The 15,523-nt window shown below is 40.8% G+C and overlaps 1 protein-coding gene across 2 annotated transcripts in view; it reads left to right on the plus strand.

Annotated features, from left to right (window-relative positions):
* Positions 1-13,641, plus strand: part of TTC3 (tetratricopeptide repeat domain 3) — a 60,236-nt gene extending 46,595 nt beyond the window's left edge. For both annotated transcript variants that reach the window (XM_083438667.1, XM_083438668.1), the window contains exons 38-46: positions 464-560; positions 1,523-1,623; positions 2,873-2,960; positions 3,279-3,383; positions 4,486-4,925; positions 5,862-5,979; positions 8,307-8,543; positions 10,215-10,301; positions 11,915-13,641. In XM_083438667.1, the coding sequence (XP_083294793.1) occupies positions 464-560; positions 1,523-1,623; positions 2,873-2,960; positions 3,279-3,383; positions 4,486-4,925; positions 5,862-5,979; positions 8,307-8,543; positions 10,215-10,301; positions 11,915-12,022 (1,381 nt within the window). In that variant the 3' untranslated portion in view covers positions 12,023-13,641. The remainder of the gene's footprint in view (positions 1-463; positions 561-1,522; positions 1,624-2,872; positions 2,961-3,278; positions 3,384-4,485; positions 4,926-5,861; positions 5,980-8,306; positions 8,544-10,214; positions 10,302-11,914) is intronic.
* Positions 13,642-15,523: the final 1,882 nt, after the last annotated feature.

Here is a 15,523-nt window from a genome sequence, read left to right on the forward strand (position 1 = left end):
TAGAAAAACCATTGAAATAGTAGCAGTAATATTTTTAAAGAAAATGTGCTTGTTTGGTTGAACTGAAATTTAAGCCTGTATTAACAACCTTCACCATAGCGTCACCCTGGTTGTGGAACACCCTCCTCTCTGAGGCATGGCTGGTGTTGACTCTCTTTTTGTTTTGGTGCCAGCTTAAAACTCTATTATTTACCCAGGTGCTGCTATGTAGTTTTCAGGTTGATAATGGCTGTAATTTTTATTGCCCTTGTTTTCTGGTTTATGGATGATGTCCGACTAACCCATCAGTCAACCCATTGAAATCGATAGACTTAAGTCCATCAATTTCAATGGACCTGCCATATGACTAACTTCAGTTCAGTGAGTCTGCTTCGAGTTAAAAGTTAGTTGAATATAGCCCATTGTGTTTAATTGAAATCTCTGTTTAAAAATAAATAAGTAACCTTCTGCATTTACTCCCTAGTAATAAATTTGAAAATGAAAAAGTAAAAAGGGAGGAGCTTATAAAGAAAAGACGGGAGGACCACCAGGAGTGTGTTGCACGAGCTATCGCAGCTGAGGTAAAAACGTGCTGGGTTGCAACCTTGCTTTCTTGTACTTTCCCCAAATTCCTGCCCACTTTTGATTACCATTAGAAGATTGCTGTAACACTTCATCCTTGCCTAGAAATTTCCCACTTAAAGAACTACCGTATTTTCCCGTGCATTGGACGAGGTTTTTTTTTATTACTAAAATATCATGTAAAAAAACGGGGGTTGTCTAATACATGGATAGTGGCATTGGCGGTTGGCGGGAATGCAGCTTCTCCCGATGCTGCTGCTCAAGGGAAAGAATCTAGGGAGTGTTTCCTGCCTGCAGCTGCATGGGGGGAGGGGAGAGAGGCTCAACAGCTTTGGGCCACCTCCCCTCATTTTCTTAAAATTCAGTCCCCCAAAATAGGGGGGTGTCTTATACATGGAGGCATCTTATAGATGTAAAAGTACGCTAATACTGTGACTGTTCTGAAAGACTCCAGTTTTGCTGTATAACCAGTGGTGCTCAGAATTTTGCACGTGGACAATAATGTTTTGTATTCCCCACTGTAGTGTTTCTGCCAAGTACCTAGAAGTGACTGGTTTTTGGGTTTTTTTAAGGATAACAATATAATTTCCTTCAAATATTTCGTGTCCCTTTTATGATTTTTAATTTCCTCTTTTTTGCTGTTTTATTGGCTTGCCGCAATAAATTCCATGACCTCAATATTATCTGGATTCATTCATATCATTGCTAGTCGTATTAGGCTTTGCAGTCAAATAAATGAATTTTAAACTCGGAGCATAAGATTGTTTTTAATGTTGGGGAACAAAACAATAACCTAGTAGGAAGCACATAGCCAGTAGCTGGGACAGTGAAGCTACCCCATGAAACATGACAGTATTTCAGGCAGGTGAATGAATGGAAATGTTTAGAATTGGTGATACCATACAGAAGTAATGTCCCGTGAGATTTTTAAGATCTAAAGTCAGTTAATTTTATTTTTTAGGTTTCTGTGCTTGAAAACTGGAAGGACACTGAATTATATAAATTAGGCAAAATAGCAACAGATGCGGAAACGTATCTTAAGTATCTGAAATTCATGACAAGGTATGGCTTTGAATATGAGTATGCAACAAACAAAGCATCTAAATAAGATTGCTTGAAAGTTCTCTCAGAAGTACCATCAGTACTTCATCTTTTCTCTCACTAAAATGAGTACAATAGAACCTCGGGTTGTGAACGTGATCTGTGTGGGAGACACGTTCGCAACCCGCAGTGCTACATCTGCGCATGCGCGGGTCGCAATTCAGCGCTTCTGTGTATGCGCAAAGCACAATTTAGTGGTTTTGTGCATGCGCGAGCGTCGAAACCTAGAAATAACCTGTTCCGGTACTTCTGCGTTCGGTGCAGTGCGCATCCCGAAATCGCATAACCTGAAGCGTCTGTAACCCAAGGTACCATGTATTGCGTAAAAAAGTAACATATTGAACTTTTTGGGTTGTATGTTGGGACCATATTTGGCTTTGATCCACTATATTGGTACATATTGTATTAGTTCACCCAATCCTACATATGATAATGGGATTGTCTGGAGAAGAAAGACAAAGTTGCAGTAACCCAAGTTACAAGGAAATGATATAAAAATAAGGATTCTTTAAATACAGGGTATACATGTAAGCTTATGTATTTTTGGAAAATTACAAATTAGAAAACATAAATTCTCCAAGCACCAGCCATTGAATAAAAATAACTAAGTCCTCCAAACAATAGAGATAAAATAATTGACATAATCTCCAGGATTATATATTGCTTTGTGCTTCTTCAGAATCAAATTGGATTCATATATATTCACACACACACATAGTAGTTACAACTTGAAGAATTCACGTTGTGTACTGTACACTATACAATTTTATGTACAGTTAATGTTTAAATAATAATAATTTCATTCCCACTTGGGACCCTGTGACTTTGTCTTTCGGTTCTTATATTTGGAGACCCCCTCTGTGTTTTGCTATTGTCTAGAGAAAGACATTCTTTGAAGCCTCTGGTTAAAAGACTGGAGAAAAACTGGAGGACACATACTTTAAAATGTTACAAACTCTAGTACTTCAGATGAGTCTGGGTTACAGTGTTCACTCCAGGTGATGGAATATATATCTGGAATATCGACTACTGCCCTCCTGGCTAGACAGTAAAAATCAAATCTTTTTTATGGATTAAAATACTGGAATGTCATTTTGGGGTAGCATTATTTTTCTTGGAAGTCCTTCTTAATCTCAAACTATCACCATGGCATAGAACTAACTAAAATTTTGTGTGTGTGTGTGTGTCTCTCTCTCACTGCCCCCTCCAGCCACTCTTCAGTACCCCAGTTGAAGTTACAGATTAATTCTTGGGAGTCCTTTATATCTAATACCAAAGACGAAATTAGGAAAGCAGAGGTATGTCTATTATGTTAATTATTGTAAAGATACAGGTTTTAGTAGCTTTCTCTTTTCGATAGAAGTGAATTAACTTCTTTTGCAGATTTCTGTATGTAGACTAATATGTATCGATTTCTCCCTAGGACGGACTTTATAACTTTTTTTCCTTTTTAAAAATGTGTTCTATTTACATAAGAATATACAAGGGGTCAAACTAGTGCTTCTGTAGAATCCTATCTGAAGCCACTGGAAGTTTAGCTGAGCCGTAAGAAGAATTGCCTAGCTAGGGAAACATTACTGCTCACTTTGAATATCTCCCCTCTGTTCTTTTTGCAGAGGCAGTTTGACGAGAGAATTTACATGGTGAAAAATGGTGCCTTTCTTGATAGTATCTCCAAAGTGGAAATTGCAGAACTTCAACCTCCAAGTGTCCTCTCATCCGTAAGTCTTTGTTAACTGTTTTGTGTCGAAAGCCAGTACACCGTGAAATTCTCATTATAGATTGGATGCATCTAAAACATGAAGTAACATTATATCTAGCTCACATATTGAAAAATATGTTGTAGCACCTCCATCTTGCTCATACGAGCTTTCCAGTGCATTGATGTGTACCAAAACAATTCATGTGGCAAGGGGTGGAGGAGACACAGTGCCACATCCCAGTGGCTTCCCAAAGTTGCATATCCTGGGGTGAGGTGCAGTCTCCAAAAGCCGGTTTCTTGAGACCCCCAACACTATTTGGAAGAGCAGAGGGTGGTGAAGAGGCTTGAGAAGCCCCTTCCCATCTTCTTGCTTTCAGATCTTCAGCCCACCTGCCACAGTTCAGCCGCACCTTCATTGAAGAGCCCGGGGATGTTGAAGTAGGAAAAGGGTTATGGGGGTGATTCATTCTGAAGGGCGTGAAAGGCACTCTGACAGAAAATCTCAAAGCAGTGTTCTGCTTATAATTTTGGCGTCTATGTATGGGATAATGTGAGAAGAGCAGGTCACATCTTTAAAACCTCACTTTTCCAAAAACCCAATGGTGTTGCAGTGCCACCTGGGTAAAGCAGATGAAGCTGAAACTGTATCTTTTTGTCTTAATTTTTAATGGGCAATTTGATTGTGAAGACTTTATAGGGAAATTTTTAATGTTTGATGTTTTATTATGTTTTTTTATCTGTTGGAAGCTGCCCAGAATGGCTGGGGGATAATAATACAGTGGTACCTTGGTTTTTGAACGTCTCGGAAGACTAACGTTTTGGTTTTCGAACGCCAAAAACCCGGAAGTGAATGCTTCCATTTTCGAATGCACCTCGGAAGTCAAACGGCTTCAGCTGAGTGTCTCAATTTTCTCAATTAAATTTGCAGAGCGCCCTTTGTGCCTCGGTTTTTGAATGTTTTGGAAGTCGGAACGGTTTTCTGTAATGGATTACATTCGAAACCGAGGTACCACTGTAATAATAATAATAATAAAGCCACCCTGGAAGTAGCAGAAGCTTGAATTCTTTAGAATGCTTGAAAATATTCCTCGCCTTATTTGGGGTATTCTTTTTCCCCTCAGGTAACACATGAGAGGCCTCCTATTAACGACCCAGCCATTGTAATGTATTCAGCTGCAGCTCCGCACCTGCCCTCTAATTTGTTTGCTACCTTTTCAAGTTCTGACGACGATAATCCTCTGCACTCCATAGTTAACAAGCATCTGGGAAATAAAACATCCAAGAAAGATTCTAAGTACTCTCTGGCAAATAAAGGCTTGGAAGAAGTGTCTCCTGACTGCAGAGATATGGCACTTTCTGATTACATATGCCTACCCCAGTCACCAGGAAATTCTAGAAGATCTATCCAGGACACCCAACTGCAACACAGCAGCCAAGAAGAGCCAGCAGCAGCAGCAGCTGCAGGGCTGGACCATGCGAATGCTATAAGTAGGCCAGCGCTGCCACAACTATATGAAGACGTCATTGATAAACTCATAATTATATTTCCTCACCTTACAAGGTATTTTCCATCAGTTAAACCGATTCCTCACAATTCTGCTGGAGACTACCTCTTGGTGTATGTTTTTCCCCTTCCTAGTTTAAGCTGCTATCTTGTCCCTGATTTTCAATGTCGTAACCCTGGCACATAACCATCTAAAAAGATAACGTGGCAGAGCAATCCACAGTTGCTTGCTTCTGACTGCACTTTTTCTCGGTTAAACAAGAGCTTGTAGTAAAATGGCAGCTGCCCTTCTTGCCAGTAGCATAAGCAGTTTCTGACAACAGCAGACACGCCTTTTCTTTGTGGTCCTTCATCGTGGTCTTTGTCTCGATACAGGCAAACTCCAGGCTTGGCAGCAGTGCCTTATATCATCCATATAGCTATGCATTGCCATCAACAGAAGAGTTGTCCCCAGTTATTTTTACTTTGCTTTCCACTGGTTGGTGTAAGTTGAGCAGAGTCTTGCTTCAGGATACTGATAAGATTCAGTTTCTCAATGACCCTATTGCTCGAATATTTTCAGTCCTATATTCCTTGATGCTGACCATTTATGTTGAGTGTTTCGCCTGCATACACTTTCCTGAAGCAGTTTTAAGGAAATTACGTGTTCTTCCAAAATGCCATTTGACTGTATAGTAACCTTTTGAACTTGTAGTGGAATCCTGACCGTCTATTTCCTTAACACTGTCGGAAGCAAAATTGCCAGGTTGCTTTTGGGTAGAGATGAATTGATAGCTGGATATTGGCTCCATATTTGTAAAAGAAGATGTTGTTAGTCAGATATTCGAGTCAGATATTCCAGGGGGCTAACATGCACCTAAGCTTTCTGCAAGCCATCCAGAGATCTATGTTGTTAGCTGACCAATATAGATATCAGGGGGGGAAGGCTCTTTGTGACATCGCTGTGTATTCACACTGGTAATAAATGTATAACTTTTCTTCCTCCTGCTGCAGATCAGATATTGGAAATGTCATTGAAGAAGTCCAAGACAAGAATAGAAACAAATGGAGCACAGCTGAACTCCTAAACAGGGTAACAGAATCTATTTTGGATCGTCCAAGCAAGAAAAAGGTAAGTTGCCAGAAATGTTTGAAATGCTGAAAACACAAGTTATGGTAATATATATATATATATATATATATATATATATATATATATATATGTGTTATGGTAATATATATATGTTTATTTATTTATGTTATGGTAATACAAGTTATGGTAATATATATATATATATATATATATATATATATATATATATATATTGCTTTCGTAGATTTTCACGGGTACAGGAATGCAGGTTTTGGTGTCCTCGGGTGTCTTCCCGTGTAAAAGTTGGGGTGTCTAGGCGACGTTTCGACGAGGTCTCACTCGTCATCTTCAGGCTGGTGCTTTCGGCTTCTTGTTACTGGAACAGAGCAGGATCTCAGTGTTTGAGTTCCTATAAATACTGTTGAGGAGGTGTGGTGTATAGCCTCCAATGTTCTGGGCAGAGAGGAGGTTCCCAGGCTAGTGTGCCTTTTCTTCTTTTGTTCCTTAATTACTTGAGGGATATCTTGAGTGATTTCTTGAGTGATTTCCTGAATCCCACTTAGGTGGGTCATTAGGTGTGGATTAGTTGCTAAAGCCTTCGTGTCTTGAACTCTTGAACTTTGTGAAGAGTTTTTCTGAGAAGATGGCTGTACTGCACTTGGTTGTGCTCTGGCTTGGCTTCGTGTATAGGGGCGAGCTGTGGTTTTGTGGCCTGTGCCAGCCAGATCTGTGTAGGGATTGCAGGGGGGTGCAGCATCCGGAGGTGCCACCCTGGTTTGGCTACTGGATGGTGTCTGTAATTTATCTGTGGAGAGGGTCTGGGTTTGGGTCTGGTGTGGTTGATTGGTGATGGCGTTCTGTGTGCCTCTGGATCTGGTGTCAGATTTTGTGGGGAGGGCTAATTTCCAGATGTCTGGCAAGCGGGATGTGTCGTCACGCTTGTTCATGTTGTGAGGGTGTTTCTCTATCTCGATGGCTTCCATGATTATTCTCTTGTGGTGATGTTCCATGTTAAAGAGCAATTTGGAATCTGCAAAATTAATTTCGTGTCCTGTTTCTTTCATGTGTTGGAAAAGAGAGGAAGTTTTTTCTTCTTTTTTGACGGCATTCTTGTGTTCTGCGATCCGTGCATTTATTCGTCTGTTTGTTTGTCCAATGTACGTGGCTGGGCAGACTTTGCAGGGTATTTCATAGACCCCTTGGTTTTCCAACTGAATTTTATCCTTGGGGTTTCTGAGGATATTGGCTATTTTTTGGTTGGTGCAAAAGGCTGTTTTGATATTGTGTTTATGGAGGATTTTGCTAATTTTATCTGTAGTGCCCTTGATATAAGGAAGGAGGGCTATGCCATTGTTTTCTTCTGTGTCTTGGTTTTTGGGGGGTGTTTCTTTTTGGATTAGCTTCGTAACCCTGTTTTGCTGGTATCCGCCCCTATACACGAAGCCAAGCCAGAGCACAACCAAGTGCAGTACAGCCATCTTCTCAGAAAAACTCTTCACAAAGTTCAAGAGTTCAAGACACGAAGGCTTTAGCAACTAATCCACACCTAATGACCCACCTAAGTGGGATTCAGGAAATCACTCAAGAAATCACTCAAGATATCCCTCAAGTAATTAAGGAACAAAAGAAGAAAAGGCACACTAGCCTGGGAACCTCCTCTCTGCCCAGAACATTGGAGGCTATACACCACACCTCCTCAACAGTATTTATAGGAACTCAAACACTGAGATCCTGCTCTGTTCCAGTAACAAGAAGCCGAAAGCACCAGCCTGAAGATGACGAGTGAGACCTCGTCGAAACGTCGCCTAGACACCCCAACTTTTACACGGGAAGACACCCGAGGACACCAAAACCTGCATATATATATATTATATATATATATATATATAAAATATGTGTGCCAGGGCATGGGGTCTCTGTGGTACAAAGAAGTTCAGGTTCCTGCTCTTTGTCTAGGTTACAAAATAGAGGAGCTGCATCTATGGAAGTCCTTGCCTTGGATTGATCCACAAAGGCAGCTGGGTCAGGTTGGAGAACCAGTTTTGGCCGAAGCGACCACAGCCAGACATCGGATCAGTAGCAGTTTGAGGGTGGAGACCAGGGATGTGGGTTGCAAATGGTCTGCTAGGATGGGAGAACTGAGTATAGGGCTATAGGAAGCTGCCTTATACTAATACAGTTGCTCAGTCTAGCTCAGTATTGAAAACACTGATTGGCAGCTGCTGCCTAGGATTTCATCCAAGGCCTCTCCGCCAACTCTACCCCGAGATGCTGGGACTTTTTGCATGTGAAGCATGAGCTCGATCACTGAGCTACAACCCTGGTATTTTCTTAAGATGTTCTCAGATTTCATTATCTCTCTTTAGGTTCTCCCTTCTTCGGGGAAAATCGAAGGGGCATCTTCCACCACTTCTGGAGGGAGCAGAAATCAGACTCAAAAATTGCTGAAGGCGCCAGGACGAAGTGTGTCTAACCTCTCCAAGTCTAAACTTGCTAACGAGAAAACAAAGAAGACGACTCTCCCACCTCCGTCAAGTCACACGCCTTGGAAAACAGTTGGAGAAACATCAAAATCAAAGTGGAAGAAATCAAGCGATGCCGCTGTAGGTCTTTGTATCATTGTCAATGTTAACAGTAAAAACAGTGAATAATTTTATATGCGTAGTTAGGCAACATTTGCTTTTAACTAGGTTGTATCCATTGCTGCTGTTCTTGTGCAGCAGACTTCTTCTTGTGCAACAGAATGTTCTCCTTTCCACCTACAGATCTTCAAAATCTGAGGGATTCAGTTTTTGGGAGCAAGATGGGAGAGGAGATGAAGGGGAAGTTCTGCTGCCTGGAATGGAACTCTGTTCGTGTAGCATTGAATAGAACCCTCTGGTCCCCACCCCCCGAAATCTCTAGCATAGCATATCTTTAAAAGCAAGCATTTAGCCTTTAACTTTGTAGAAGACATTTGAGAAGTGCCAGGGAGAGTGAGTTGGTAAAAAGATCTATTTTCTTGAAAATCCAAAAACTTTACCCTTGGCCTTTAGAATACTGAAATTAAACCTTCCTCAAAAGGTACATAGAAATCTTCTAGTGTCCTGAGCTCTCGGGGAAAACCTTTTGGCATGTTAGCTCCTCGTCAATCTTAAAATATTTTGTAGACTTCCTGTTTGGTGACTGAATCCAACGCTGCAGTTCTGCTGGTGTAAGGGACTTTACCCTGCATGCCCTCAGAATCAGCTCTGGAGAGTTGGGAAGACCCACAAGAGCAGATTTGGGGGGGGGCACTCAGGGAGAGGAAATGGAAGTTTCATTGTGCCAGCTTAAGTCCATTGGCACCCTCAAAGATTATCATTATCCCAAATGACTTGCTTCACAAATGGAAGTTAATTTTAAAATGTCAGCAATGAATTGTCAGGGGTCAGCAAACCTTTTCAGTAGGGGGGCGGTCCACTGTCCCTCAGACCTTGTGGGGGGCTGGACTATTTTTTTGGGGGGAGGACGAATTCCTCTGCCCCACAAATAACCCAGAGATGCATTTTAAATAAAAGGACACATTCTACTCGTGTAAAAACACACTGATTCCCGGACCGCCCGCAGGCCAGATTTAGAAGGCAGTTGGGCCGGATCCGGGCCTTAGTTTGCCTACCCATGAATTGGATCCAAAGGTGCCCTTCTGTGAACAAAAGGATAATTTTTTTCTTGAAAGGTGCTTGGATCCAGTAGAAGCTTCTGTGAATGGAAGTGAGGTTAAGGAGACGATTTTCAGATACTGTTTTCACGCCACCAGAGAATTTCTAACTCTGGAGTAGATTTTCAGGTCGTTGCTGGGGAGTCAAGCGCACCCTGTTGCTAAATAGGAATTTGCTCACAGAACTTGGGATCTAGTTATACACCCAACTTCTCGACTCTAAAACAGGCTGGATTTTTGTGTTCTCTTCTCAAATTAAGGTTGGAGACAGCCTGTGTCTGTAAAGTGGTTCAAAATGATTATATCTGAATAGTAAATGTAACATTATGGAAGCTGCTAAACTGGACAGTTTGGACCCTATCGTATGCTGAGTCAAATGATTGTTCTGTCTATTCCCCAGTACTTGGTGCTCTTTCTGACAGCAGCTCTTTGGGGTCTGGGACAGAAACCTTCATTCTTCCACCTTTAAGAGGAGATCCTTGGGACTTGCAAGGCACATGTTCCGGCTATGGGAATTAGTCATTCTCTGTGCAGTAGGAAGACAGTAGCTTTGTAACTCGTTTTGAAATTATTATAAATGCATTTGTTTCTATAGGATAATGATCCCTGTGTAATATGTCATGATGAACTAACTACCGAAATGTTGCATGTGCTAGACTGTGGCCACAGATTTCACAAAGTGGTAAGTGGAACCATAAATCCAGCAAGGTAACTTGTATTAGATCTGTTGCTCGTGTCTTTGTAAGTTTGTAGATTGCCCTCCAAAGGCTGCACACACAGGCACTCCTAACATTTTGTCTAAATAAGTGTGTTCGCTGTGGGTTAAACCACAGAGCCTAGGACTTGCCGATCAGAAGGTCGGCGGTTTGATTCCCTTGTGACGGGGTGAGCTCCCATTGTTCAGTCCCAGCTCCTGCCAACCTAGCAGTTCAAAAGCACGTCAAAGTGCAAATAGATGAATAGGTACCGCTCCGGCGGGAAGGTAAACGGCGTTTCCATGCGCTGCTCTGGTTTCGCCAGAAGCGGCTTAGTCATGCTGGCCACATGACCCAGAAGCTGTACGCCGGCTCCCTCGGCCAATAAAGCGAGATGAGCGCCGCAACCCCAGAGTCGGCCACGACTGGACCTAATGGTCAGGCGTCCCTTTACCTTTACGGCTGCTGCTTGCTATTGAAAGGATTGTATTATGGGCATTGGCTCTTCGTTGGCCAAAATTCTGGGATTACATTTCAGAAAACAAAAAGGCTAAACAGAAAGATAAGGTTTTACTTTGGAATTTACTTTTCAGTGACTGAAAATCCCAATCCCAGAGCATGTAAATAGGAATACCAAGTTCACCTTGAGGCAGTGAAGCTCAAGCCACCCTCAGTCCTGGATATGCTAGAGAAGCAACTCCTCTATAACATACACTTGTGGTTGTAGTGGCATGTGTCCAAAACATCATACTTTCAGGGGGCTGAAATGGGCCACTCATGTAACTTTTTGCTACTTTATGTATCTGTATCTCAACATACAGCCAGTTACAATCTCGTGAACATTTCCGTGAAGCGCCACAATATGGTTTAGGACAAAATGCTTTAGAAATTAAGAATTGCCCAGGTTGCCTATTCAGTAGATTAAGACTGTCTACAGCTACTAGTAACATTATTACTAGTATTAATAGCAATTGCTATGCTGATTTGCAAGCACTTTGAGTGGTTTGATTGCAACATTCTTAAATATCAGCAATAGAGAAGGTAAACATTTTAGTTGAAATTGCATGTTCCAATTTTTTTTATTTGCTGTTGCAGTTGGTGGGCTTTGGTGTATACCTGTAGTAGAAAACTTTAATAGAGCCGTCTTTAATATTGTCTGACAATAAGTGGGAGCTTTCATTAGAATTCCGAGTTGCCTTTCGCTTCCAACATTTCCAGAAAGACTAATGTGTAAATGTCATACATTGATGTAATCTGCTGAAAAGCCAATGATCAGTATTGAATTCTTTAATTAGGTGACAGCCCTTCTAATTAAATTGTCAGCCTTTTAGCATAGGTCGTTCACTAGTGATTATTAGAAAATGTTTGAATTCAAAGCCTAGTTGCAGAAGTTTGGATTTAACTGAAGTCACGTCTTTTTTATATGCACCATAATGTTTCAAAGTTATGCTTAAGGTGCTACCACTTGTCTTCCTTTGGTAGCATGAATCTAGAGTGCTCAGAACTGTAGAAAAATGTCATTTTAAAAAAATGTTGCCCACCTCCCATAGCCCTACTTTTTAAATGAAAGGTTTCTGAATGCTTGCTTTTTTACATTTAGTGTATCGGTCCATGGATTAAGGAGCACAGCACATGCCCAACCTGTCGTCGTCATGTTTTGTTACCTGAAGATTATCCTGAGCTTCCTGGTCGAAACAGAACCACTTAGATGCTACATACAGATTAGCAAGAATATGTGATTCACATCATACAGAATCATGATGATAAAGGTGTGTGGAGTCGTCACCAGTTTATAGAGTATCGTATGTTACATACAATAAACAATTCCTCTGAAATACTTTTAAGCAACGATGCAGTTAGAAATTCTGCTATTTTATTCAATGGTTTCTATTGTATTGGCAGTAGTAATCTGGTTTATAGACATAAGCAATGAATACCGTGGTTGCATTGCAGCAAAACAAAGTTAGCAGCCTTCAAAATTTGCCTAACAAATGTTTATCCCCTTAACACAGGAATACATATATTTAAGGAGGAAGTATCTGTTTCTGTTTCTAGCTTCTGTGGATCCAAATGTTGTGACGCTTGTGAATTCAGGAGGCTGGTTAAGAGCCGGCAGTGCTGTTCAGCGAATTAAAAGCTTGGTACTGGTTCTAAGAGAGGTTTTTTTAATTTCCAGATGAGAGCAGTAGAACAGCCTGAAAATTCCAGGTGTAGACTCATAAGCACCTTTTTTTTTTTTTAGTATTCAGTGCTTTCAAAAACAAGTTAGTAATCTGCCCTTCAAAAATAATTCTTGGCTAATATTTGGCTTCAAAGATAAGCTAAAATTTGGAATACTGAATCCAAAGAACCATGTTTGAAAGATGCCCAGACATGCTTGTGGAAGAGAAAGCAGACAAACTTGTGTAACGCTTTGTGAGAGAGGCTGACCCTGTAACAGTCCTCATCTTCCTGCTTGTGAAAAAGAAAGATCAGCTCTGAATTGAGTTTATTTTCTCATCCTGCATGCCAGCATTTGCAAACCACCTGTGAGTAGGTTTCCTTAAAATTTGCATACAAAGTCCATAATAGTTTCCTTCAAAGTGAGCAAATAAACTAGCCTGTTCAGTTGTTGTAAGGAATTAGCTTTAGTTTTTTTAAAAGAAATAAATAGCCACACTTATTTTATATTGGTATAGCCTCACTGTTCTTAATTAGCCACAAGTAAATTCATGTGAATACCAAAGCTTTTAAAATTAAGGTTGCGTATTAACTATTTTAAATTACATCAGGAACTGTCTTTCAGCATTTCAAAATGAAATGGCTGGGTACAAAATATAAAACAATGACTTTGCTCTACTCAACCGCGGAGAAAGCTCCTCATGAAGCAGGAATGCACCATTTTCCTCTCCCCCCTCTTGGCAAATAAACACCAAATTGTAGCAGAAAAGCAACTCTTGTCAAGGGATGCAGCCCTTGGCCAGTTTTGGGTTATTTAGATGAATAATGGGCTGCCTTTACTGATAATCAAATATTAAGAGGCATTTGTACCGACAAGATGCTTGTAAGTTGATTGCTGAAAATGCCCTGTAATTTAACAAAAAGGCTGTTTGGGAATTCCAACCCTAAACCATGGATCTCTTTTGTGTCACTCTTTCTGATTCAAAATGTTGCATTTAAATGTTTGATTCATAACTGAAGACCTTCTATACGTTGTCTAGATGCTGAGTATTTGCTCATTTTACCTGCATTCAGAATACAGTACTGAAATAGCCGCATACTTTCAAAGCAGAACTTTGTAATCACATTTATTACAGCCTCTGAACCAATAAAAATGAACAATATCAACTGTGTAGTTGTCTGACAAACCTCTTTTAAGAAAATGGATTTTCATAACTCATAATTAGTTTTGTAATCCTACGTTTTGTTTCATGTGCATAGGCTAGTGGTTTCTTGCTGCATTCAGATGTTCAGCTATTTGTTGTCTGCATTGCATATACTTGTTCTGTTTTTTGTGTGGCCTGCATTTCTTTGCTGCTTATCCAATAACTTGAGGGAACTTCAAGGAAATGAGAGTTGAAACTTTTCTTGCGTGGTGTCTGCATTCCTGTCTTTGAGCACTAGGGGGAGCTAAGCTCACCTGAGTCCATTGAAACATCTCCCAGAAATGCATTTCAGGCAAGACCGACAGCTCCTGCTTGCCACTTCTGAAGCCTGGGTTCAGTCCTGCCTTCACTTACGAGGAACTGGGTCACACATTTGGCCTGTGTCTCATGCTCAGCTCTGTTACTCTGCCGGCAGTTTGACTGCCTTTTTTGCCCCTGGACAGAGTTCTGTCACATAGTTTTTCTTCTGAATCCCCCAGTAGCTTAGCTGTTGGGTTTCAGAGTAGTGTTTTCCTTGGTGTGTACATTGCCCTGTTTAAGTTGCCCTATTCTCTACACAGCGTTACTGTCCCTTTCTACAGTTCTTTTTTTAAAAAAGGCCCTTTTATTGTTGCCCATATCAGTTTTTTGGTCCTTCCTGTTTTTCAATGCATTGCTCATTTCCACCTACTCTGCCTAATAGCTGCAGTAACGGGTAAAATGACTGAGCAGGGCTATCATCACCACTTCTGGCAGGTGTGCTGCTAGTGGTACAACTGTAAACAGAGCACCAGTGCCACTTTTATTAGGCTCAAAGACCATGGTGAGACCTGACCATAATATCACCTCCTGTAAAGGCTGAGCTAACATGATCTACATGTAATGTATGTATGTAAAATGTAGGCTAATTGTATGTAAAAGTAGATGGGCACATGTCAGCACCTCGTAGCATGTTTTCCCTGTAGATTCCAAAAGAAGATTATAGAAACCACTTCCCAGGAAGACCAGTGCACGCCTAACTTGGGTAGAGACACAAGTTGTTACATAACATGACATACTATGAGCAAGCCACAGAATTTTAGTTTGCTTTCTAATATGCATTGCATATGTGAGAGGACTTCATCCATTTTAGCAACAGACATATTTGGAGGAAGAAATCAAAGCTCCCGTCACTTAACAGGCACTTTTGGATAATGAGCTACATATTCCATTATGCAAGTAGACACAACTCAGAAATGGGCTGTATTTGGTTGGTGTACAACGTTTAGAACCTGGTAAGGCAATGCAGCAAGGACATGGGATCAGGTCTAGGCAAAAATGAACATCACCAGGTGGTTCCATTCCTTTAGTAAGCTTGTAGGCTAACACCTCTCAAGGATACGTAGCATGGTATTTATTCTACCATCTCCTCTTCTGTGTCCCAATTGTCCCTTAGTTCAACTCAAGTGGATTTTGTCTCATTCTAAAGGCAAACGTGTCCGAAGATGGCAGTGTAATACCATTCTGCTTGCAGGCAGACGAGAGCTAATCATTATAGTTGGTGCTCCAATACTGATGAATCCTATGCTATTTATGTTAAACCATTGCACCCAAGCCAAAATATCCCCCACGGGCAGTTGATGGCCAGGAGCATTCATTCAAAGTTTTTATTTAAAATGCCAATGGTGAAAACAGGAATTTCTGTATAGTAGTTTTTGAAAAATTCAGGTCCGCTGCTTAGGTAAATGTAATTCCTACCACACTGCTCTTACTCAGATTTCAGTAGATTTTCTTCAAAAATTGTATAGTATTACTATATGTAAGCACAGTGAGCATACTCTGACATGGATAGGAAATGGCTTCAACTGGAAATACATATTGGCAAA

Source organism: Podarcis tiliguerta, assembly GCF_965153285.1.
Source record: "Podarcis tiliguerta genome assembly, chromosome: 4".
In the NCBI taxonomy this organism is placed as follows: Eukaryota; Metazoa; Chordata; class Lepidosauria; order Squamata; family Lacertidae; genus Podarcis; species Podarcis tiliguerta.